This window comes from Bos taurus, chromosome 26, assembly GCF_002263795.3.
Source record: "Bos taurus isolate L1 Dominette 01449 registration number 42190680 breed Hereford chromosome 26, ARS-UCD2.0, whole genome shotgun sequence".
Lineage (NCBI taxonomy): Eukaryota > Metazoa > Chordata > Mammalia > Artiodactyla > Bovidae > Bos > Bos taurus.
This window is the reverse complement of record NC_037353.1, coordinates 44,510,242-44,537,989: the sequence shown is the minus strand read 5'-3', so window position 1 is coordinate 44,537,989 and position 27,748 is coordinate 44,510,242. Positions and strand designations below refer to the sequence as shown.

Here is a 27,748-nt window from a genome sequence, read left to right as displayed (position 1 = left end):
TATCAATCCCCAATACTTCTATGTACTTGAATTCTAGGTGAAAGAATAAAAAGATCAGAAAACATTCCCTCGCTATTGTTGAAAAGTTAAGGTATTAAATGTCTTAGTGTCACGCGTTTCTTTAACTTAATGTAGGGTTTTGTAAAAAGTAAACTAATGTTATTTTAGATTTAAAATAGAATGTTACAGAGGCTTAACTCTTGATTAGAAAAAAAACTTTTTTTCTATTTACAGTAACCACAGGTTTTTTCTTTATAATTCAGGAATGTAAGTTTCAATGCCAAATGTTTAAAAATAAAATATGGATATCCCTCTTAAAATACCTAAGATATACAGAAATATATTTTAATGTACAAATGACAAAATATATTGTTTTGATATCAGTTTGGGAGAATTACTGTGAAACAGAAAGTTATTACAAACTGAAAGATGTATGTGGTAAGAAATTTCTTGGTTAGTGCCTAAAATCATTTTAATATTGAGACAGCTAAATTTGCCAGAAATCAAATGATGACTACACTCAAAACTAAAGAAGACTGCAGAATAAAGAGGTTCAAAAATATATTTAAAAATCGCACCCACCACAAAGACCTAAACTGTCCATCTACCTGACTCAGTCAAGGACACAAATCCAAACATGAGACTAAGTGAGATAGCGATACAATTTGGCTTAACATTCAAAAATCAATTTCAGGATGATAAGACTTAACACTCTATCTGATAATACTCCCGAAATTAATCTCCATGTTCAGTGCAATTTCTATCAAAATCCTAGAGGGCTTTTCTGCAGAAGCTAGAACCTAAAATTTGCCTAGAAGTCCAAAGGGAATAGTGAAAAGAAGGATAAAGTTGGAAAAAAAAAAAAGAAGGATAAAGTTGGAAGACTTAATATTCCTGATTTCAAAACCTACCACAAAGCTATAATCATCAAGATAATCTAACACTGGCATAAAGACAGACATAGAGATCAACAGGAAAAACCAAGAGTCCAGAAACAAACCTTTATTTTATGAAAATATTTTTCAACAAAAGTACCAAGTATTTGAATGAAAAAAATAAAATAAATTTAAAAACTGTAAATAACTATAATAAATATGTTAAGCGCTCCCTAATGGAAAAAGACAGCATGCAAGAGCAGATGGGCAATTTAGACAGAGAGATGGAAATCCTAAGACAGAACCAAAATGAAATTTCAGAGAGCAAAAGCACTAACAGAAATGAAAGTATTTTTGACAGCTTTATTAGCAGACTGGGCTTGGCTAAAGAAAGAACCTCTTAAAGATACATCAATACAAAACTTCAAATCTAAAAAGAAAAGATAACACGGACAAAAAAAACAGAAGAATAACTGTGGGACAACTACCAAAGGTACAACATGTAGCGTTACAGACAGGAAAGAGGGGGAAAAAGTAACAGGAAGAAATGCTCCAAACAGTAAGGACTGAGAATTTCACCAAATGACTGTCAGACACCACACCACAGGTTCAGGAAGCTCAGAGAAAACCACGAAGGAAAATCGCCAGAAAAACCACACGTAGGCATATCATATTAAAACAACAGAAAATTAAAGAAAAAAGTCCTGAAAGAAGCCAGAGTATAAAAAACACCTACCTATAGAAAACTAAAAGAATTATAACCAACTTCTCAGAAACTATCCACAGAAGCAAGAAGAGAACAAAGTGAAATATTTTTTAAAATTGAGAGGAAAAAACCCCACCAACCTAGAATTCTATACCCTGTGAAATTATCCTTCAAAAGTAAATGAGAGGACTTCTCTGGTGACACAGTGGATAAGAATCCACCTGCCAATGCAGGAGACACAGGTTTGATCCCTGGTCGGGGAAGATCCCACATGCCACAGGGCAACTAAGCCTGTGCACCACAAGTACTGAGCCTGCGCTCCAGAGCCGCGTGCCACAACCCGAGGGCCCTGCTCCCAGAGCCCGTGCTCCACAATGAGAGAAGCCGCCACCACGAGAAGCGCCTGTGCTGCAGCCGAGAGGAGGCCCCTCTCGCCACAACTAGAGAAAGCCCGCGTGTAGCAACAAAGACCCAGGACAGTCAAAAATAAATCTTTTTTTTTCATCTAAGATAGAAATACATCCTTTTTCAGACAAAAACGGAGGCAATTTGTTGCCAGAGACCTGCTTCATAAATATTCAAAGAAGTTCTTTAGAAAGAAGGAAAATAACACAGATCAGAAATTTTGAACTACATAAAGGTCTTGATCTGCATCAAAAAATAAATTGAAGATAAAACCTTTTCTTTTTTACTTTTAATTGACCTAACAGATATTAGTCTATTAAAATAATAGCAACAATACATTAAGTGTAAAACTTGATACATAGAGAGGCACAATACTAAGCTACAAATCATATTTCTAAAATAACTGATTTTTCCCATTTATATTACTCTCACTTGGCTCTCTATTTGGATTGACATGTCGATCAAAGCCAAGTACAATGTTCCATCTTGAGCACCTGAGTCAGTTCAAATCATAGGCACTCAACAGAAAAGCACAGCTACTACAACAAAAAAAATGGCCTATCTTGAAGTGATGGGGGAGGGGTTTAAATAAAATTACTTTCTCCATTCTCATTTAGATATTTTATACAATGTAAGAGAATGTCTCATCCCACTTGATTTGGATTTATAAGCAAAGGAAATCCTAGCCAAAAAAAAACTGATTTAAAAGAAGACTGCACAAGTGACATGCTGGCCTTCTCATTCTACCTTCTAATAGTAATAGCCATACGTAAGACCCCAGTCAACAAACTGGTCACAACTCAAAACAGTCACCATTTTAATGCTTATTCCGTAAGGTTAATATATTTGACCCACGTCACCGAAGCTCTGAATCTATGGCAACACGTCCTCCCTCCCCATCTGACAGCCTTCTCCATCCTATCTCCACCTCAAGATACTGAAAAAGACCTCTGTGTGGTCACTATAACCCTTGCAGCTTCCTCCACCTTAACTTAGACCATCAGGTGAAGACCCTGTATGGCAGGGATGGAAGAGGTGGTACCAAGAGAGACATTATTTTCAGAAGCCTGCTGATATGCTGGCTGAAATATCCTTTTAGAATTAAGGCCTCCATTCCTGAAAGATCTGCTGCAACAGCACTTACCGTGGCTGTACTCTTAAGGCCCAGGTCTTCCCCACTCTACCAGCCATCAAGCCCAAACCTCAGAGTATGGCACTCATCTGCTTTCACATTAAACTTTGAGACTTCAAGTGACTCAAAACTGGAATTTCAGTCCTAACATTAGTTACCACTGCTGAAATTTACAGTACACTTTCAACCTTACAACAAAGGCAGGATATTACCACCAGAGGAAAGACTCTAGGGTTGCCTGTTTTAAAGGACTTGCAAAATGGTAGATTTACCAAAATCCAGATCTAGCTTTCAGGCTGAGCACACCCAAAAAACAGATCCATCTTTCCAGGGCAGACACACATTAATCAAACCTACAAGGCAGACCTATAAAACCACAATACCCCAAATGACTATCATCCTCTTGGTGTGGGCAGGCCCACATAAACAACCAGAGCACAAGGATGCTGTCTGATGAGCACGCCACCCAATCCAGAGAGGTGAGACAGGACGGACACTTAATGGCATCAGGCTTACCTGGCCTGATGAGTCCACACCGCAAAAGGAACGGTATTCCCCACAATACCAAATCAATCCACAGCAGTCTCCCTCCTCTAAAGGGCACAAAGTCCTCTCCACTGGACAAAGGCTAAATGACTAAACCATGAGATAACTGAGTCCATGTTGACTTTCTTAGATGTGGTAATGAGGATGTGATTGGGTAGTAGAATATCCTTGTTCTTAAAAGATACAGGATAAAACACTGAAGGAGAAAGCATCACGGTGTCTAAAACAAATTGTTTCTGCATTAATATATAGAGATGGAGCACATACAGAAAAATGTTAACCATCAACAACTGATCAAGCCAATGAAGGAGAGGCTGCGGTCCACCAGACTGATTTTAACTTTTCTGTGGATTTGAAAATTTGCAAAATTACAAAAATGTAGTCTTATGAGTATCTGTCTCAGAAAGAAAAATGTGTAATACATAACATAATATCTTGAACAAAATACGAAATAATAGCTACTTTAATATATGAGCAAAGACCTTCCTATATTTAATAAGACCACTACCACAAATTCAAATGTTTGTTTTAAAGCTTAGCAAAACATATAAAAACCACTGTGATGTTCAAAGTGTCTCAAGGTCTAAAACCAAAGCTTCCCCCTCCCCCAGCTTCCATAAAAAGAAACAACAGACAAAAAGCATCCAACCACTGTAAGGATAGGTTTCAGCTAGTGCTCTCCTGGACTTCCAAAGGGAAGGATGCCAGCTCACCAATGTGAACAGTCGTGCAGGCTGTCATGCAGGGCTTTCCGAAGCACCGAGTCCTTGTCGTAAATGCCCCAGGTAGCTTGTAGTACTGAATCCAGTAAGCAGTCTCCTGCAGTCCGGTTCCAAAGTGCATACAGTCGACTGTCCAAACGTGTAGCCAATTCCAATGACCAGTTTATAATTGGAGATTCTTCTTCTAACTCTATGAGAAATTTAACATATTCATATAAAACATCAATAAAGGAAACTGAAGATGATTCAAATAAATGGAAAGATAACCCATGCTCTTAAGACTCGAAGAATTAATATTCTTAAAATGGCCACACTACCTAAAGCAACCTACAGATTTAAGGCAATTCCTATGAAATTACCCAAGACATCTTTCACAGAACTAGAATAAATAATCCTAAAATTTGTATGGAACCATAAAAGATCCAGAATTGCCAAGGCACTCCTGAGAAAAAAGAACAAAGCAAGGGCTTCCTTGGTGTCTCAGTGGTAAAGAATCTGCCTGTCAATGCAGCAGACAGGGGTTCGATCCCTGATCTGGGAAGATCCCACATGCCATGGAGCAACTAAGTCCGTGCACCACAACTACTGAGTGTGTCTGTGCTCTGAAGCCCAGGAGCTACAACTACTGAGCCCAGGTGCCACAACCAGAGCCCATGCTCCACAACACGAGAGCCACCACCACAAGTCCACACACCACAACTACAGAGTAGCCTCTGCTCTCCACTAGAGAAAAGCCCGCACAGCCACAAAGACCCAGCACAGCCAAAAAATAAACAAAATTTTGAACAAAGAACAAAGTTGGAGGTCCAACCCTCCCAAACTTCAGATAAGACTATAAAGCTACAGTAATCAAAACAGCATGGTATTCAAAAAAAGACAAAAAAAGACACACAGCTCAGTGGAACAAAACAGCCCAGAAATAAACTCACACACCTATGGTCAATTAATCTTCAACAAAGGAGGTAAGAATATATAATGGGAAAAAAGCCTCTTCAACAAGCAGTGTTGGACAGCTTCATGTAAATCAATAAAGTTAAAACACATCTTCACACCAAATATAAAAATATGCTCAAAATGACTTAAAGATTTAAATACATGACATGACATCATGAAACTCCTAGAGAAGAACAAAGGCAAACATTCTCTGGCATAAACTGCACTAATATTTTCTTAGGTCAGTCTTCCAAGGCAATAGAAAAAAGCAAAATAAACAAATGGGACCTAATCAAACTTAAAAGCTTTTGCACAGCAAAGGACACCATAAACAAAAAGAGACGACAAAGTTCAGAAGGGAGAAAATATCTGCAAACAATGCAACCAAAAACGGGCTTAACTTCTAAAATATACAAACAGCTCTCAGGTAACATAACCACAGAAAAACCACCCAACCAAAAAATGGGCAAAAAGACCTAACCAGGCATTTCTCCAAAGACATACAGATGTCCAAAAGGCACATGAAAAGATGCTTAACAACGCTAATTATTAGAATTATGCAAATCAAAACCAATGAGATACCACCTCACATTGGTCAGACTGATAATCATTTAAAAGTATACAAATACAAATGCTGGAGAGGGTGTAGAGAAAAGAGAACAACCTCGTGCACTACTGGTGCAGCCAATATGGAAAACAGTATGGAGGTTCTTGAAAAAATTTAAAAATATAGAGCTGCCCATATGATTCAGCAATCCCACTCCTGGGCATATACCTGGACAAAACCGTAATTCAAATAAACAAGCACTCCTCCTATGTTCACAGCAACACTATTCATAATAACCAAGACATGGAAACAACCTAAATGTCCCTTGACAGATGAATAGATGAAAACATGTGGTGCACATACACAATGGAATACTACTCAGGCAGAAAAAAGAATGAGATAATGCCATTCGCAGCAACAGGGATGGCCTAGAGATTATCATACTAAGTGAAGTCGTAAAGACAAATACCATTTGATATCACTTAGAATGTGGAATGGAGAAGGCAATGGCGCCCCACTCCAGTACTCTTGCCTGGAAAATCCCATGGATGGAGGAGCCTGGTAGGCTGCAGTCCATGGGGTCGCTAAGAGTCGGACACGACTGAGCGACTTCCCTTTCACTTTTCACCTTCATGCATTGGAGAAGGAAATGGCAACCCACTCCAGTGTTCTTGCCTGGAGAGTCCCAGGGATGGGGGAGCCTGGTGGGCTGCCGTCTATGGGGTCGCACAGAGTCAGACACGACTGAAGCGACTTAGCAGTAGCAGAATGTGGAAGCTAAAATATGACATAAATGAAATTCTCCAGGAAACAAGATTCACAGACACAGAGAACAGACTTGTGGTGGCCAAGACTGGGGGGATGGAGTGGAAGTTTGGGGTTAGCAGATGGAAACTAGTATATATGGAACAGATAAACAAGATCCTACTATATAGCATAGGGAACTATATTCAATTATCTTGTGACAAACCATAATGGAAAAGAATATAAAAAAGAACATATGTTGAAGTATAATAGAATCACTTCGCTATATAGCAGAAGAAATTAACAATATTGTAAATCAACTATACTTCAATATAAATAAAGACGCACGTAAGTAAATAAATGTAACATGTTCAGTTTCATTCTTCTGCAATTTAGAAATATTCTATTTGGAAGAAAGAAAGAAAGAAAGTGAAGTCACTCAGTCATGTCCAACTCTTTCCAACCCCATGGACTGTAGCCTACCAGGCTCCTCAGTCCATGGGATTTTCCAGGCAAGAATACTGGACTGGGTTGCCATTTCCTTCTCCAGGGGATCTTCCCGACCCAGGTATTGAATTCCCACATTTCAGGCAGACACTTTACCATCTGCGCCACCAGGGAAGCCCTTGGAAGAAAGAAATTATTCTCTAAAGTGTTAAAAAATGTACATGTAATATACTACTAACAGCTACAAATTTTGATCAATTGAAATATAAACTTGAATATCAACTGAAATATAAAATATTTTAAGTAATGGAAACATCTTGAGGCCCTAGAATAATTTATTTAATTTTTAAATTCTTTATAATTTATTTTCTTAAAATGTTTATTATGAAAAAATACTCATCCTAGAATAGGAAACACAAAACCAAGATTTTAAAACTTTTATACCTTTATTCACTCTACCACAGTTATGAGCTGTAAATGAGCTGTTTTAACAGCACAAACCATACTGTTCTTAAGGACTTTATACATTTTCAGTTTAAAGTACAAATAAAATATGATGACTATACACCAAACTACTCCAAAGCTTACAAAGCAGAGCAAAACGTTTATTGAAATCACTAAAAATTAAATTATACTCATTAGTTTCATGCTTACCTTTTTGAACATCTCTATCAAGCACCTCATCAAATAATTTTTCTTGGACTGTTGGAGGCAAGTCTTCAATATCTACAAAGAAAAACCTTATTTAAAAAGATCTTTAAATGCCTATAACTTAAAAAATTTGATGCCAATGTCTAACAGTAACTTCCTCTAAAATAACTCCCTTTCCACGGAAGACTGTCAAGTACTGTCTTTTAAAAAACATGCATGTTATCTCATGAGTTGTGTATATGAGGTGCAGAATACTTCCTTTCTGTACTTCATTATCAAAACAGTGACCTATCTACAAATAGTAAGAAGAAAAGCATCTGAACCAGTAATAATAATCAGCTATTATCAAAAAGACAAGAGATAACAAATACTGCCAAGAACGCAGAGAAAGGGGAACCCGTGTGCACCACTGGTGGGAATGTAAACTGGAGAAGCCACTATGGAAAACGTTATGGAGGATCCTCAAAAACATAAAACTATCATATATGATCCAGCAATCTCACTTCTGGGTATACAGACAACAGAAATGACAAACCTGTATCCCCATGCTAGCTGCCCTGTTACTCAAAATAGCCAACATACGAAAACAACCAATGGGTGAATAAATATAAAGTAGATGGGTTACTAAGCCATGAGAAAGACAGAATTGTGCCGTCTGCAACGTATAGAAGGGCCTTGGAGATGTTATGCTAAGTGAAATAAGTTCGACAGAAGACAACAAATACTGCTTGCCATCACTTATACACGGATCTTAAAAAAAAAAGATGGGGAGAAACTGGCAAAAGTACAAACTATAAGCCTTAAGATAAAGAAGGAGAGGACTTAATGTAAAGCATAGTGACGATAATCAGTAACACTGTATTGTACACTTGAAATTCTCTGAGAGAACAAAACATAAATGTTTTCACCCATAATATAAATAGATAAATACAAGGTGAGGTAATAAGTGTGTTAACTAACTAGACTGGGTGGGGGTGGGGGGATACTTTCACAATTTATGTGTGAATCAAATCACCATGGAATTCTCTAGGCAGAATACTGGAGTGGGCAGGTCATCCCTTATCCAGGGGATCTTCCCAACCCAGGGATCAAACCCAGGTCTCCAGCATTGCAGGCTGATTCTTTACCAGCTAAGCCACAAGGGAAGCCCAAGAATACTGGAGTGGGTAGCCTATCCCTTCTCCAGCAGATCTTCCCAACCAGGAACCGCATTGCAGGTGGATTCTTTACCAACTGAGCTATCAAGGAAGCCCCAAATCACCACAATGTGTATCTTAAAATCTTACAATTTTCTATGTTAATGACAACTTAATATAGCTGAAATAAAAAGGCGGGGGGGGGAGGACAGAAGAGCATCAGAGGTCTCTGATACTCAGGTTAAAATAACAACAGACAAATTTTGTCTGTTTTCTGCCGCCCCACCCCAGCCACGCTCAATCTCTGCTCAGAACTGTTTTTACAGACTTTAGAATCTTCTTATAGAAGTCAATGAACCATTCCTTTTGGCACACAAATTTCTGTTCTTCTCACCTTCCTGAAATTCTCTATGCTCTATTCGGTTCACTAATTGAGTACTCTAGAATAAAAAGCATGATTACCCTACGTTTTTTTAAACTACAGAACTATTTTCAATTCAAAATAAAATCTAATCACTCAGTGTAATAAGTTTAAATATATAGAGAGTGCATTTGAAATGAAATTTGTCCAATTTTAAAACGCTTGTTGTAATTTCCTATCATTTTGTAAATACCTCTGCTCACATCTTAATATAAGCTTAAAACAGAAAGCTCAGAACACTCAAAACCAAAATTTAAGTTTTACTTAGAAACTCTAGGTGTTCAGTGCATTTACTCAGTGTCAATTGAGAAAAACAACCTGGAAAACATTTCACTTGTCACGGAACTGGAAAATAAAAAGTTGCTTCACAAATACAGTAGAAATTAACATAATGAGTGAAGTAATGACACTTTCAAAAGAATACCAGTATCTCTGATGCAAATAATTTGTATCTACCCATCAAAAACCCATGTTCTGACCTTATCTCCTAATATCAAGTAACCAATAGTTATCTAATTTAGAAATAATAAACACATGTGAAAAGAAAAAGAAAAAAGCTGATTCATAACACTCTAAAATAAAGAGAAAAGGAAATGGATAAAACAGATTCTGAAAAATATCTGAGGCCCACAAAGTCAGTTATTACCAGCTGCTGTCTTCCTCTCAGCTCTATAGCATTAGTTTATAAATGGCCTATATACTGATTACTTTCCGTAAAACAGGACAGTCAAGTTGTATCTATAAGATAGCTACCATCTACTAATAGTGGCTATCTGTTTTCTAACAGAATCATTTTCATTCAGACACTGGAAGAATATAACAAAGTGGAAATTTGTTTTCACAAAGAGATTTGGAGTTACCTGCTGGCAATGTAAATGTTACAAGGTCAGTTAGGAAATAGCAAGCAAAGTCCCCCTTTCTCTGGTGAAGAGAGGCAGCGATCTCACGACGGATCTGCTCTGTCAGTTCAGGACACACCATTGCAGGAATACACTTTGCAGCTTGTTGAGACACCTTAAATACAAAAGAAACTTTCTTCTACATCTCATTTATCATCACTGGAAGCAGAAATCAACAGCATTAAAAAGAAATTACCAAAACTTTCCAGTAACTTAAGGTGTTTTTATTTTAAATATATGAGATATTGGTGTTATGTCCTCAACAGTATATGAGTATATATCAGTACAACTTTCCTGGGAAACAGTGATAAAAATGCTTTACCCTCTCAACTCAGTAATTCTACTTTTTAGTGGTGTTTATCCCAAGGAAATATACAAACAAGCATATAAAAATGTATGTAAGACAGAGCTATTCACAAAAGTTCATTACAGGAGAGGGAATGAGTACAGAAAGCAAAGTAAGAATAACCATCAGGCCCCTAATAAAAACATTCTTAAGCAGGGAATTCCAGCTCACAGAGAAAGAGGAAAGTAGAAGCAGGATCTTAGTTCTCCAACCAGGGATCAAACCCACACTGCTTGCAGGGGAAGCATCTTAACCACTGGACCACCAGGGAAGTCCCTATAATTTTGTATTTTTTAAAAAGCATCTGATTTCCCCAAGTGTAGAGCAGACAACAAAGCTCTGAAGTAGTACAACTCAACAGGAATGAAACCTGAGCAAGAACTTTCCTGTCCTTTTAAAATGATGAACAACAACAAAGGATGAAAAGGCATTATCTTACATTTAAGTTGTATTCCTCCGTGGAGCTCAAGAAATCTACACACAGATAATCCGGAAACCCAAGGTGAGTATCCATCTACTTGAGAGGAAATGAGTCTGCTGTGACCCTCCACTCTGTCACTACAGCTGCAGCCACTAACCTGGGCAACCTTCATTAACAGACTTCTAGTAACAAGCAGGGCTTGGAGCAGCAGATCTTCCAATAAAGCCACACACAAAGTTTTATGATACTGTCATCTACATAACGTACGTGGACACACTTAATTGTACTTACTACTGAGGTAAGTGATGGAAAAGGCAATGGCGCCCCACTCCAGTACTCTTGCCTGGAAAATCCCATGGATGGAGGAGCCTGGTAGGCTGCAGTCCATGGGGTCGCTAAGAGTCGGACACGACTGAGCGACTTCCCTTTCACTTTTCACCTTCATGCATTGGAGAAGGAAATGGCAACCCACTCCAGTGTTCTTGCCTGGACAATCCCAGGGATGGGGGAGCCTGGTGGGCTTCTGTCTATGGGGTCGCAGATTCAGACACGACTGAAGCGACTTAGCAGCAGCAGCAGCAGCAAGTGAACAGTTTCAAACACCCTGTATACCCATGACGACCATCAGACATCCCCTTCTGAAAACACCTGCATGAAATTCAGTTCTAAACATTACTGGCCAGGATTAACACTGACGGTGAAGTTGTCACCACACCTGAACTCCACGAGCCCAACCTAAGCAACAAACTGTGGAAAAATAGTAAATATTTTCAGAATATAACTATTTCTCAAGTAACAGCATTAAAATGGATCTCAAAAGTAAACTCAAAAATAGCTTTTTCAAAACTGTTAACCCTCAGCCCCTTTGCAAAATCCTGGGGAGATTTTGAACACTGAACACCTCAAAAGAAACCTTAGAGCTAGTGACTGACTGCTAAACCTCTCCTCCTGCCACCATCCTTAAGCACTTGCCCCTGAAGCCTGCCCCTTATCTCCTAGCCTCTTCAGCCTCATGACTCTCCATCAGCTCCTTAGCCTACTAGCTAATTAGGGCCCGTGAACTTGGGAAGGGTCCATGAACTAGAACAGGAAGTTCAATTAAATTTAAATCCTTCATTTTACCTGCCTACATTTAAAATGCATGTTCTTATACATCACAAATTTAATATTCTGACAACTATATATTTCAATGTAACTGATTTCCTTTGCAAACCTATTTTCTATTTTATATATTTAAAAACAACAGTTTGAAAAGCAGTCCGTTTATTCCACCAGACTACAAGCAGGGCTCATGGTTTAAAATCCAATTAAGTAAGCCCCCAGCCCCAGACACACATTCCCAAAATGTAACGCTCTCCTGTTCTCATCCCCAAAGGCCCTGGCTGGCTCCGTGCCCTGTCTGCAGACACAGCCCTCAGCCCAGACTCATGCTCTCCCCATCCCAGTCTCCCTACTGGCCCCTTCGATTCTGTCCTGTGGAGTACCCACACCACAGAGACGAAATTCCACCACCGATTCTGTTCTTTCCCTAGAACAAGCGTCCTCTCCACCTCCCCCACGGTGTGTGCCAGGGCTGGTCCATGTGTACCACAGAACACAGCGGAAATGATGGAGTATCACTTCCTACATTAGGCTACACAGAAAAGACACTGTGGTTTCCACCTCACTCACTCACTCTCTCTCTCCCTCTCTCTTCCTCACACTCTCTCGGCTCACTTGCTCAAGGAGAGACCAGCCAGCACATGACACGCAGCCCTACGGACAGGCCCACAGGACAAGAATCTGAAGCCTCCTGCCAACACCACGTTGAGTGTACTTAGAACCACAGCCTCTAGCCCCAGTTGAGCCTCTTGACAACAGTAGCCCTGGCAATCTGGAACCTCAGAGGAGACCTTGAGCCAAAATCATTCAGCTAAGCTACTCCTGGATTCCTTACTCTCAGAAACTGTGATAACAAGTGTTTGTTGTCGTAAGCTGCTAAGTTTTGAGGGGATTTGTTACCCAGCTGTAAATAAATACACTGAGGTTCTACTGTCTTCCACACTGTTAGTCCTCAGAATGCTCTTAGGAGGCTGATGGCTTACACCAGTCCCTCCAGAATCTTCTCAGAGACCTCTACCAGCCGGAGGGGAACCTGCTGCTGCTGCTGCTTATTTGCTAAGTTGTGTCCAATTCTTTGCGACCCCATAGACTGTAGCCCACCAGGCTCCTCTGTCCATGGGATTCCTCAGGCAAGAATACTGGAGTGGGTTGCCATTCCCTTCTCCAGGGGATCTTCCCGACCCAGGGCTCAAATCCACGTTTCCTGCATTGGCAGGCGGACTCTTTACCAATGAGCCACCTGGGAAGCACACCACTAAAGACTTGCATCTTGGTTCACAGCTGCCTGCTCCTTCTTGTCTCCAGCCACCACCAGCAACTATGACTCCACACGCCGTCCTGTCTGATACACAACTGGGTGTCACAACACAAGTGCAGCCAGACCTCACGACACTACAGAGACCACCTCGAACTGCCCCGTCCCACGCTGCAGAACACCAGTCTCTCCAATCACAGAGCCGCCTTCCAAACAGTCCCCTTCTCCCTTATCCTCTGTAGTGTGTCAGTCACTAAGTCGTGTCCGACCATTTGCGACCCCACGGACTGTAGCCTGCCAGGCTCCTCTGTCCATGGGATTCTCCAGGCGAGAATACTGGAGTGGGTTGCCATTCCCTTCTCCAGGGAGTCTTCCCAACCTGGGGGTCGAACTCAGGTCTCCTGCATTAAAGGCAGATTCTTCACCATCTGAGCCGCCAGGGAAGCCCTGTCTTCAGTAAGCCTTCCCTGTGCTTTTAGCATGACTGTTTCTCAAGCCCTACCTTGCCCCTGGTTTAACTGGACTCTTAGCAAACTAAAAACAATGGCAAGCCATCTCAATCATGCTTCTACCTAACATTCATATTTCTTAACCACTCCTCCCACTTTATGCTTTGTGCATAAATGTTTCCAGATACTGGAGAGTTCAAATATGCAAACAAGCATACACAGAAGGAGTATACTGACCATAATGGATTTGAATCCACAACTAATCAAACACTGCACTTTTACCCTATTTCTTAAAAAAAAAAAAAAAAAAAATTACCTGGATGATACAGTCATATCCTAATTAATTCACTCCAACCTCTGTTACTTGTAGCATCTACCATGTTATCTAATCTAGAAACCCGGACACCACTGTGACCCCACCACCACTTCTCCCCACAGCCAGTCCATCCACTTAACTCTGCTGGCGTCTTCAGCATCTCTCTCAGACCAGCCACTGCCACGGCTGTCCCAGCGGGATTTCTGCCAGCGTCACTACAGTGTCCTAACCAGGCTCGCCCCTAAGTCCAGCAGCCAACACGCTGATCTTCTCACTCCCCTGTCCCTCCACCTAACCCTTTTCAGAGCCTTTAACTGCCCTCAGAATCATCTTCCAGTTCTTTGGCCAGAAGATCCTTCACACTGCATCCCCTACTTGTCTCTCTCACTTCCCATCCGCCATACAACCACGCTGAGCTACCCACCAGCTCCGAATTCACCACAAACACCACCACCCCTGCCTCTGAACAGCTTCCTCAATGCCGTTCTCATCTCCACCTATTTTGAAGCTAACTCATCCTACTCCTTCAGATCTCAGCTAAAACATGACCTGCTGCGGGTAAGAAGGTAAGGAAGGTACCACAAAACACTTTCTCAAGTACTCCCCACAGCACCTGGCACTTACATCTATGAAACTGCACGCTATACAGAATCACTGTAACTGGAGATTCACTGAAGCAGGAGCCAATGTCTTCACCATTGCACCCCTTTATGCCCAGTGCCTTCAACATGGTGGGTACTTGGTAAATATTTGTTAGCTGAATGAATGACTAATGCATTTCGGTTTTTTAAAAATCAAACATATGACTCAATCATTGTGGCAAAATGTCCTATTTTAAAAAACACATATCCCTTCTGTTGAAGTGTCTTAATTTTAAATGTCATTTTTAAAAGAGGACTGATCAAATCTAAAACATTTAAGAACTGAGAAATATTAAAACATCAAAAATGAAAACTAAAGAACACATTTCCTTCATATAAAAGAATATTTAATCAGAATGCCACACTCACCTCTGTAAGCAATATTGCTAGCATATCCTGCCTCTGAAAACGGATAGCCAGATGTACCAGAGTATAGCCAACATCGAAAGCAGAAGGGCGATTCAGCAAGCGAACTTCATCTGCAGTGAGCTGGCGGGCAATGTCCCCTCCCGACGATTTGTAAGCTTCAATAGCAGCTAAATCACCTTCTACAACACCTAAAACAAGCATCAGGACAGAAAATAAGTTTAATTCTATTTTTCTTCAAAAAGCACAAACCTGTAGCAGTCACTCAAAACTCTGATTCTCTGTGCTTCCTGGATCCCAGGGCATCATTCAAATGTCCTAGAGAATACAAAGGAAATGACAGTGTATTCCTTTCCCTTTCATTTCCTTCCAGAACTAGAACTGCCTAGCTGGGCACTTACCATCCCATTAGTGCTGGCTCCATGCTCTGGTAAAGTTTAGAGAAATTATTAGAATATATTAAGAGGATCAAAGATCAACCATCTAGTGTGAAGACATTAAAGCCCCTGTTTTCTGGTCCTGGTTCTGCAGAAACCAAGGAGACAAGGATGTGCTTGCTGCTGCTGTTGGGCAAGTTCTGCCCTTTATTCTGACCCCCTCCCCTTTTATGGCTGTGCTGAGTGGCTTTGCAGGACCTTAGTTCCCCTCCAGGGATCAAACCCTGGTCCATGGCAGTAAAAGCACCAAATCCTAACCACTGGACTACTAGGGGTATCCCTATGCTGCATTTTTAAAGTTGAATCAAAGTAAATGCTGAGCCTTCCTTCCACATTGCTGTTAACTGGGAGACAATTAAGAGCAGTTAAAATAAATGTTTAATGTAAGTAAAAGTTAGCAATACTTTGATTTCAGAATTTCTCACAGTCAAGTCTTCCTTATACCCATTAAGAATTATTAAATTATTAATACAGTAAAACTTGAGCTAGATAATTTTGAATAGAAATATGCTAAAACAAAATGCGATAAACCAGTTGGGGGTAGAGGTACAAAACAAGTTTCCAATTTTCCCAAATCCATAAAGAACTTTCTGTTGCCATTAAACTATGTTATTATTCTTAACACAAATTAATGTCAGGTAATAACAGAAATCTTATTTAGTAAGTACAGTATATCTATGAGTAATAAGCAAATAACCTTGGCAAAAAAATGAAGGTGCAGGTTAGCTTCACATTTACCACAAATAGTGGTACACACATACACACACCCCAAGACTGCAGGACTAAATAACTGTTTCCTAAATTACTTCAAGAAAAATTTGTTACATAAAATGCTACTACTAGCTAAAAATATTTCTTAGTATACTTGCATTTTAAACTGCTATCTTGAATTAGGAATTAGATAAATAAGACTTGTTCCTTAAAGTGTAATAGACTGGTTCAATGCAACAATCTCCCCCATTATTAAAAATAACAAAGCTTTAAAATGATAATTCCCACATTCACTGAATGCCCATGACACACAGAGCAATATGCCAGGCAATGTGAGAAATGTAAAAGCATGATTCCTATACTCAAAACAGCCCTTCAGCATAGTTGTGAGTCATAAAAAGCCAGCTTCAAAGTTTTCCAACTCTGGGATCAAAGATCCGTTCTGCAAAAATAAATCCTCTGCCCAGAAAGATGACCCCGAACCCCTGAAACACAACATTTTTCAGGTTAAGAACCCATGGTTTCAAATGATAACACCTTCCTAGGTAAATTTTTATTTCACAGCAATACAGGTTAATACATTCCTCAACATAAACACCTAAGGACAGCTGTAGCCCCCACTCCAATACATAAAGGACTTCAACAAAACCTTATGAGGCACAGCGCCTTGGAGACGTCATCAGGGCTGAAAGGTAATATAGCTGGCATGAGATAAAAGGAGGTGGACTTCTCAAAAGACCAAGCCTGGAGGTCAGACACAGAAATCTAAAATCTACCTGTTTTAATGAACAGGTGAGAATAATCTAGTAGTGTTCATAACATTTTGAATAATTTAATGCTTTTTTTTTTAAACTAAACATGCCCTGTTCCATTTCTTTTCAGGTATACACTACTTCCTTACGAAGGCAACAACTTTTCACTTCGCCTCTAGCAAAACTGTTCACTACTCCTAGGTGCAGTATCGCTGTACCTTTCACAGTTTTTTGCTTCAACCTAAAATTATATGCATCTATAAAATTTTGTGTGATATAAAAAATGTTCTAAGCACTTTCAGAAGCAACAAAGGGACCAAAAAGTTCTGATCAATTTACCTGAAAAAAGAGAAATACCTACACAGTACATGTATATGCATGAGAGACTGTGTGTGTATACATATGCACACATATTTTTTTGTTTCCCAAAGATGAGGTAATCTAAAAGTAAATGCCAACCAACTATGCTTTTTGGTTGGAGAAGAGATCTTCTAAACTGCTGTCTTCGCTATTTTAATTCATCACACAGCTGATGTCTGGAAGGATCTCACCTCAGAAATACATGCTCAAGAATTCATTTCCTCTCTAATGTTTCTGAAGGATTTCTGTAACTAGAAACTAATTAGCCAGTCATAGGTGGGGAGGAGTACAGACCAAACACCACAGCAAACTCAGCAGCTGTGCTTTGGAATTGTGACTTACAGTCTGCCTTCAAACTTAGTGTATTTTACCAAAAACAGGACTTCAAATGATGAACTGCATGGTATGTGAATTACATCTCAATAAAGCGGACATATGTACATAGAAACTGATTTCTATTTGGCCTAATCCAAGATCTCAAAAACAATTACTTCCCCTGACCACAAGCTCCGCATTAAACTGCAAATGGGAAATGCTGCTGCCCTTAGCCTGGAATATACACAGGAGGGCAGAAAATGAAGGTCAACAGAGATCTTGTTCTCTATTCTTCACAGCATAAAATAAATCTCCAAACCTTCCAGAACACGAAAAACACAAATTCAACTACAGATTCAACTACAAAATAACATTTAGAAGAAAAATACTTCATTCTCTAATATTTTAGGAATACATAATTCCATTCTTTTCATTAACCACAATTAAGAGCTCATAGTTTCAGTTACTGGTGGGTGAATTCTGGGCTACAAAAGATCAGTAAATTTATTACAAATCAAATTTCACGAGAATGTCAATGAACTGCCCAAATGTTTGTTGTATATCACTTACACACTGCTCAAGAGGAGCTAGTGATTACAGTTTCTTCATAGATGGGTTTTCATTGTAAACATGGTGTCTAAAGGATCTGGCCTATACTGAGATAATTTAAGTTTTAGCTACACATGTTTTCTTAAGGAGAAAAAAGCATCAGATTATATGCAAAGCAACTAAGAAAATGTCTTTGAGTCCTTCACATAACATTTTTACCACCTTTTAACATTAGGGGATAAAAGGAAAGCAGGAAGAAAGTAAAAGAAGTGGTAAGTAGGAAAATACAGTAAATAAATCTAAGTGGTAAAACCTCACTTAATGCAACAAAGACCATGAAAAAATTGGAAAGTTCCAGCAGAATAGAAATAGGTAACGTATACAAGCTTTCTAGGTTACTGACATCTCAGAATAACTCCAACAGTCAACGGAAGCTTCTCTGTAATATGTTGGTCTGAAAATTTAACATATATTACACGCTCTGTCCCCTCCTACTCCAAGTGAAAGTCAAAGCCTTAGTCACTCAGTCGTGTCTGACTCTGCGACATCATGGACTGTAGCCCACCAGGCTTCTCTCTCCATAAAATTCTCCAGGCAAGAATACTGGAGTGGGTAGTCATTCCCTCCTCCAGGAGATCTTTCCAACCCAGGGACTGAACCCAGGTCTCCTGCACTGCAAGCAGATTCTTTACCTTCTGAGCCACCAGGGAAGCCCATGTTATGAAAACCAATTAAAAAGACAGCCGAAGGCACTCTGAGAAGATAAGCTTTATAAAACTAACAGGCCATATCATTACGCATTCAAAATTGACTGAAACACACAACTAGCTAAGTGGTGGTACATAGTTACTGATAAAGCTAAAATACTTTTAAAAACATAGGGACCTTAGAATAAGTGAAGTGAAAAAGAAGAAGAAGAAAAAAAAAACTCATACTGTTCCGTAAGGTGGGCCAGGAGTAGAATTTAACATATTCTGAAGTCACAGGTCACAACTCACAGAGGACTTCACAGCTACTATGGAACTCCGTTGGTTAGAATATGGAGCTGGCTCATAGATATTTAGAAAACAGACTTATTTTTTCCCCCATATATGGCACAGTTTTCAAAGTTTTGCCTTGTTTCTTTTGACATAAAATCATAATGGTAACTAACTTTGAAAAGAATGCCAAATGGTAAAAAAAAAGCCAGGACTTACCTGAGCCCACATGGGCCAGCTCAACACTACCCTGGAGTTCTATGGTAGCTGTGACATCACAGCATGCTTTATGCTGTGGGGTCAGGGTGGACTTGGAGTCAGCTGGCACAATTTCAGGAGCCCTTAAAGAGAAAAGTTAGTTTTAAGTGGTAATGTTCAGAATGCCCTTTACTCTGGTCAGTAGAAAGATGCAGATGTCGGTGGCTACAATGTCTGGACAGTTTTCCTCTACTCGGAGCCTAATTCCCTTAACTGTCTTCGCATACTAAAAAGGAAACTTGATCACCCAGTTCTTCAGACTCCTAACCATTTGGCTACAGTTCAAAGATGAACTTAAGACAGACACAGCCATCGCTCTCAGTAACTCAAATAGAAGCTGTTTTTTAAATAAAATGACCTCAATATTTTTAGGTGTATCTTAAGTACATGCAAGCTCATGGCAATCCCAAAAACAGTTTGAGGAGACCAAACAAATCACCTTCTAAGATGCATTTTTCACATAATAATCAATGGCAACAAGTCAAAATCTATCGTTTCTATTTATAGAATAGTGCAAATAAACAATACCTTTTCAAAAAACCAAGATGTGAAAATTATATATTGGAAACAAATTCTTAATTAAGTCTACACTTTATCAAGATGAGCTTCTATTCAATTCATTCAATAAACTTACTTCATTATGAAAAGATCCTCTCTATTTATTTCTGTCTGCGTCGTGTGGCCTGTGGGCTCCATTTCCCAACCAAGGACTGAACCCAGGCCACAGCAGTGAAGGCTGAGAATCCTAACCACTAACCAGGGAACTCCCAGAAACATCCTCTTTAGAAAAATGAATTCAAATGATAGGGAAGTCAAAATAAGAATCTAAGGAACACCTTTAAATGTTCTATTATTAATCGCGTCAAGTGGTGATAAATGCAGTTTACACTTCCGAGCTCTTACCCTCTTACATCTCTGATGACTGTTAACTGCCATGGAAATATAAATCGCCACAGTCACCAAAAAAATCACCTGAACTGACAGACACCTACATAAGAAAGAAGATCTTGCCATGCAAGAAGAATTGCTGCTAAAAGCACAATGGAAGGGTAGAAAGGAACATGTCACAAAGTTATTTTGGGAAGGCGATCAGAGATGAGGACCAACTTTAATGGGTTAAAGATGAATGTGAGTTCAAATTAGAATGGTTACTTAAAATGTTGTCAAAAAGTCAACTGAAGGGATATTAAAGTTTTTCAAGAAAAAATTTCATCTGCTCTACTGTCAAGCTATCCTGGACAAATTTAAAACTAATCATTAGATGTTTAAAGTTATACCATTTTAGATCAGCCTTCTAAGAGGAACTGAATTAGACTAAGTCTGCTGCTGCTGCTGCTGCCAAGTCGCTTCAGTCGTGTCCGACCCCACAGACGGCAGCCCACCAGGCTCCCCCGTCCCTGGGATTCTCCAGGCAAGAACACTGGAGTGGGCTGCCATTTCCTTCTCCAATGCATGAAAGTGAAGAGACTTAAGTCTAGCTACTCTCTTTTACAAGTGAGAAAATTAGAGGGTACATAAGCATTTTAAAAGGGGCAGACAGATAAAAAGAAAACCTCTCACGGCATAACTTTATACTTTTTAGATTATGTCCACATAACTCTTCTTCTAGCCAAAATATTCATAGAATTAAGAGAATCATCAGATTGGAAAAGATATTAGTTCATTCTGATAAGGTCCTCAGAAAGAAGCACAAAACAAGGAAGTTGCTATCATTTGCTACTGCAAGAGAAGGTTCCACAGCTTCAGTAAACACTCAGGGCCCCACAACAATCCACAGAAAAATCCACATAAAACTGAGCGGTACATTTTCCCCCAAAGTTTCAAGCCCGTATGTCCAACAACTCATTAGACATCTTCACTATAGTATGCCTAAAACAGAACTTCGTGTCTTCGATGTCTCGGAAAAATGATACCGATAGCCAACCCAACTGTCCAAGCCAAAAACCCGAGTATCTTTCTTAATTCTCACCTCAACTCCAATATCAATTCTTTCCAGTTTTATCCATCCTACCTTTGTAAAGTCTCTCTCAAATATATCCCCCTTATTCCATCCACCACTGTCTCGACCTCAGGTCGAGGCTGCACCCTTTCTTATCTGTACTGCCTTAATTTCCTTCTATATGATCTGCCTGCTCCAGTGCTGCCCCTCCCAATCTAGTCTCTAGACACTGACTGGACTGAGCTTCCCGACCACACATGAGATGAAGGCAGCTCCTTCCAAATGTCTACCACTGCCCTTACACTAGGAGCTAAAGTCTTTAACCAGACTAAAGGCCTTGAAAGGTCCAGCATTACCCCGCAGCCCTCTCTCTCACGGCTCCCATTCTACACTCCAACCTGCAGACTAGAACTGAATGCATGGGCCGTGCTCTCTAGCCTCTGGGGTCTCAACGAAAGCAATTCCCTCTGACAGAAACACTCTTTCCCCTCTTCTAAGGTTCTGGCTTAGACGTCATCTCTTCCTGAAAGTCCTCTCCAAATCTCCCAATGAGATTAGGGTACACACTGCTCTAGCCTCCTCTGTTTCCTCTCCTGAAATTATCACACTGCACTGACCAGACCACAAACTTACTGAGAGCCCTGACTTCTGAGTGCTTGGGAGTACACTCAATGATCGTCTGAATGTGTACATGAATGGACAAAGAAAAGGTGAAAATTAAGACAAGTCTGAAAAGCAATGGGAGGGTGGAACAGGTTGGACATTTGCCTTTGAGATTTTAAGATACCTAATAAAGCCATAATTGTTTAAGCAGAAGTGCAATACTGATATTAAAAACAAAAATCAAAATAAAGAGCCTCAAAACAAATGAAGCAGAACTATTTTATGTAAGATAGAACCACCCAAATCAAAGGAGAATTTAATAAGTCAAAATGGAAATTACTTGGAAAAAACATTTTAATCCTCAGTTTAAAAAAAAAAAAGATGGTGAAAGACAAAATGCTGTACCTCCCCCCACAAAAAAAAGGTAAAGAAAATGTTCAACAAACATAGTACATATCTGTAATATAAACATTATTTATATTCACAAAGACTTCATACAACTTCATAAAATCACAAAAGAAAAATAGACAAAAGACATAAATCAATTCACAGAAAATAATACAAATGACTAAATGAGATAGCTCGCTCCTTCTAATAACAAACATCAGCAAAGGTACAGCTATACAAGCAGTCTCTTACAGTGATGAGAATATAACCAGTCCAGTCCTTCCAGGAAGCAATTTACTATTACTAATATGCATAAAATACCTTTGACACATTTATATCATTTGATCCTATTATCCCATTTCTGGGAACCTAAGAAAAGCATCAGAAATGCTGACAATTTTATTCCTCAAAACATTATGAGAATAAAAAAATTTCCAAATAAATCAAAGGCCAGTAGTAAGAGCTAGGTTAACAAAGTACGGCAACTCAAAGTCATAGCATACATTTTTTTAAAGATGAAAATATTTTAATTACTTCAAAACGTAAACTTCAACAACAAAAGAATGTATTTAATTTGCATAAAAATATTAAAAACTGACTACTCAAGATGCGCAAAATACACACACGAAAGATTTCTTCTATACAGAGACAGCATAAACTGTATTTTCTTCATAACATCTCTCCCCTCTGACATATTCTACAATGAGAATGCTCTGCTTTTATTATTTAAAAATGAATTAAACTCATAAAGGAAGTCAGTATATAATGTCAAGATTGATAAAACAAGAAAATACCGCTATGTCCATCAACAAATGAATAGACAAAGTGAGGCATATAAATGAAATGGAATTATTCCAACTTAAAAAAAAGGAAGGAAATTCTGACACATGTTACAACATGGATAAATCTTGAAGACATTACACTAAATGAAATAAGCCAGTCACAAATGGACAAACAGCATAAGACTCCACTTCTAGGAGGCACCCAGGGTCGTCAAATTCACAGCGACAGCAGAGTGGCAGCTGCCAGGAGCAGGGAAAGAGGGAGTGGGGACTTACTGTATACAGAGTTGCAGTTCTGCAAGGTGGAGAAAGTTCTGGACACAGATAATGGTTATTTATGTTACAGAATAATGTAAATGTACCAAAGCCATTGAACCGTACACTTAGAAACAGTTAAGATGGCAAATTTTGTCATGTATATTTCATCACAATTCAATTTTTTTAAAGGAAAAAAATGACAAAAGGACAATATTCAGAGATGGTAGAGGTCTTGCTTCAAAAATCACCTGTGCAGTGTTCCTCCCTCCTCCTTCAAAGACAAATGTTTATATTCACCTGATCACATCCAACTGAGGCTCATTCTGTAAAACAAATAGTCTGGCCTCTGAAAATGGTAATGACATGAGTAAACAAAAATAAAAACCACCTGAGACACTGTTTAGATTACAGGAGATAAAACAACTAAATAACCTTGACTGAATGGAGCTGGAACAGAAGTTATTAGTGAAACTAAGAGTGAAGATGAAATGGACTTCATATGTTAGAGTTTCTGGATAATTACACTGTGTGAATATACAGGAGAAATGTGTTCTTAAAACATACAATGCTGAAATATTTAGGGGTAAATGTCATGACATCTGGAGCTAACTCTCAAGTTGTTCAGGAAAAATTATTACAGAGAGACGGAGACAAAAAAAAAAAAGAAAGCTCAAAATGTGGCAAAGTAGTAACAACTGGAAAACCTATTTCAAAAGCATTTGGTGTTCAATGTATTATATTTGTAACTTATCTATTGGTTTTGAAATTTCTCAGAATGAAAGGCTGATGGGGGAAAGTTATCTCCACAAAGAACTGAAGGTGGAGAAAAGAAAAGGAAACTTATTTTTTTATAAATTCCTTCTATAACTGCTTGATTTTTATAACCGTGTGCATAGTTTATTAAATGTTTAAAGACATTTTATGGTAAACAGTAAAGTTCCCTGGAGTCTAAATATATCTTTTCATACTTAATATTTAAATGCTACTTTTGGATTTCATAATTCAATGTGTTCATTTAATATAATGTTTTTAAAGAAAGCAAGCCTTCACTAAATCAGTGAGGCATATTCGAATGTCAGTACCATACAACCAAGAATCATTAGACATATTCCCTTTCTCAGCATTAGGAGACATATTATTAGTTGGCAGCCCTGTGTAATCAATCATTTCTAAAAGCCAGGAACTATGTCTCAGGGACTAAAGGCAACCAGAAGAATCCTGCCAGGGCTCTATTTCTGCCATTGTCATCCATCTGCCTTGACACACTCATTCCTGGAAGCTTCTTTCTTATCCCAGGTGTCAGGAAGCACTATGAAAAGCCTTACTGAACTGGCCAGGGGAAACACTTAAAATGAGTGTGTATTACCTCCAGACTACAATCTTACATTTTGGAGAATTACCAAGATTCACTTAAAAACCATGACTTAAAATGTGATTTTAAAACAAGAGTTCCAAAAGCACAAGAGGAAATCCTTTGAAACTTGAAGAAAAACAAGACAGACTAGCTGAAGATAATACTGCTTTCACAGTGCCAAAAAGAATTCCATTACCTGTAATATCAACTACCTAGGGCAGGAAGGAGATCCACTACCAAAAATGTGTATGAAGTGAAGACACCAGCGTCCTTACAGCTGCACGCACATCTCACACGAAGAGTACCACACAGAGTTAACCAAGGACACACAAGGCACTGCCAGCGTCGCAGCAGCCTGCTTTCCTTTTGCTTTCCTTTTAAGGACGCAGTGCCCAAGATCTGCTGCAGGAGTCTGCATATATGCTGGATTCTATTAAAAGCTTTTAATGGAATATTGCAACTCAAACCATTTTTTTTTAATGTTTTTAAAAGGTGTGATGGTTTTGAATGTCAAAGACTAAGAAGACCTTTTTTGCAGGCTCCACATTCATTCAAACGTAAAGCAATGTATTAAGGAAAAAGGGACACTAAATAAGAGCATCTTTCAGGAGGACAGCTTGGTATCAATATAAAACCAACAAGCAAATAAAATGGTCCAGCAGTTACAGAATAACCATAGCTTAAAACTAAGCAATTCCACAAGGCAGGAAAAATTCTAAAGACGGAAACAGCTGCAGTTTATCAGGTATAAGCAAACATAGCAAAGCAAACAGAACAAATACTTCATACTAAAAATCAAGCTCAAATAATGTGCCCTAGCTATGGACTGCTGAGAAATACTAGCAAGTGATAAGATTACCTTAGGATACGGCAATAAACTTCACTTAGGCATACTTACTTAGCTGACTCGAAAAAGACTGAAAACATTAATATTCATTGGCATCAAACATCGTTCAAAAGTCCCAGTAACAGCATTTCTTTCAACCAAATCAAGAAGGAAAAAAAAAAAAAACCACCACCACACTGTGAATAAGAAATATATGGTCTTCATCTACTATTCCTGGCATATAACTCCTAAAAGCCGTGTAATTTCCTATTAAGAGCCATAAAGGCATCTTTTGTTACAGTACTTAGTTTTGTTCTCAGTTCCTAAATAGTTCCAGAATGATAAAGATGAAATAAATAGGAGTCTTTTGTTACTTATATAGCAAGCCCTTTCAAACACCTCTGAGCTTATGTTAATAAGGTGACTTTTAGGAAAGCCTCTAAAGATGGAGGCTGGTTGCCAGGGGAACCAACCCAGAGATTCGAAGGTTGGAATGTTCAGCCCCACCCCACTACCACTTCCTTGGGGGGAGATGGGCTAAAGGTTGGAACAATCACCAGTGTCCAATGATTTAATCCATCGTGCCTCCATAAAAATCCCCAGTGCTGGGTTTGGAGAGCTTTCTAGGCTGATGAACCTGTGAAGGTGCCGCGAGAATCCCTTCCCATTCCGTGCCACATGCATCTCCTCCACCTGGCTATTCCTGAATCATGTATTTTTAATAGTAAACCAGCAACCTAGTAAGTAAACTATTTTCCTAAATTCTGTAAGCCATTCTGACAAATTGAACCCAAGGAGGGGACTGTCAGAACCTAGGATTTATAGTCTACAGTCAGAAACACAGGTGGCAAGCTGGATTAGTACTGGCATCTGAAGGGGACAGGAAAGAAGAGAGACAATCTAGTGGGACTGAGCCCTTAAACTGTGGGATCTGAGGCTATTTCCAGGTAGACATCCACAAGAAAAAGAAATGCCAAAAAGCAAAATGGCTGTCTGAGGAGGCCTTACAAATAGCTGAGCAAAGAAGAGAAGCTAAAGGCAAAGGACAAAAGGAAAGATATACCCATCTGAATGCAGAGTTCCAAATAATAGCAAAGAGGTAAGAAAGCCCATCTCAGTGAACAATGCGAAGAAATAGAGGAAAACAATAGACTGGCAAAGACTAGAGATCTCTTCAAGAAAATTAGAGATACCAAGGGAATATTTCATGCAAAGATGGGCACAATAAAGGTCAGAGCTGGTATGGATCTAACAGAAGCAGAAGACATTAAGAGGTGGCAAGAATACACAGAAGAACTATACAAAAAAGATTGTCACGACCCAGACAATCACAATGGTGTGATCATTCACCTAGAGCCAGACATCCAAGAATGCGAAGTCAAGTGGGTCTTAGGAAGCATCACTATGAACAAAGCTAGTGGAGGTGATGGAATTCCAGTTGAGCTATTTCAAATCCTGAAAGATGATGCTGTGAAAGTGCTGCACTCAATATGCCAGCAAATATGGAAAACTCAGCAATGCCCACAGGACTCGAAAGATCAGTTTTCATTCCAATCCCAAAGAAAGGCAATGCCAAAGAACGCTCAAACTACCGCACAACTGCACTCATTCCGCATACTAGCAAAGTAATGCTCCAAATTCCCCAAGACAGGCTTCAACAGTACATGAACCAAGAACTTCCAGATGTTCAAGCTGGATTTAGAAAAGGCACAGGAGCCAGAGATCAAATTGCTAACATCTGTTGGATCATAGAAAAAGCAAGACAGTTCCAGAAAAACATCTACTTCTGCTTTATTGACTACACCAAAGACTTTGAGTGGATCACAACAAACTGTGGCAAACTGTATGCAGGTCAAGAAGCAACAGTTAGAACCAGATGTGGAACAATGGACTGGCTTGGGAAATCTGCCCCTGCCTCCTCCACCATCACAGAACACACACAACACACACACACCACATACACATCCAGTAGCCATTAATGCTACAAATGTAAGGGTACAGATGAATTTTTTCTTACAAACACACCTATATGCTACCTTTGTCTAGAAAAGGATAACAACGTAGTGATATCACATCTGGCGAGTCAGTAAGCCTCTTTGTGCCTCAACTTCTCCCATTATATAACAAAATAATGACTCTCGTTTTGACACTGAACTAGTGAAGATTAATTTTTCCTGAAAC

At 39.2% G+C, this 27,748-nt stretch overlaps 1 protein-coding gene across 5 annotated transcripts in view; it reads right to left on the bottom strand.

Moving 5' to 3' along the window:
* ZRANB1 (zinc finger RANBP2-type containing 1) overlaps positions 1–27,748 on the bottom strand; it is a 75,069-nt gene that overhangs the window by 7,466 nt on the left and 39,855 nt on the right. For all 5 annotated transcript variants that reach the window (XM_010820134.3, XM_059881868.1, XM_024985638.2 and 2 more), the window contains 4 exons: positions 15,063–15,250; positions 10,126–10,279; positions 7,712–7,783; positions 4,378–4,576 (listed from right to left, as the gene is read on the bottom strand). In XM_010820134.3, coding sequence (XP_010818436.1) covers positions 4,378–4,576; positions 7,712–7,783; positions 10,126–10,279; positions 15,063–15,250 — 613 coding nt within the window. The remainder of the gene's footprint in view (positions 1–4,377; positions 4,577–7,711; positions 7,784–10,125; positions 10,280–15,062; positions 15,251–27,748) is intronic.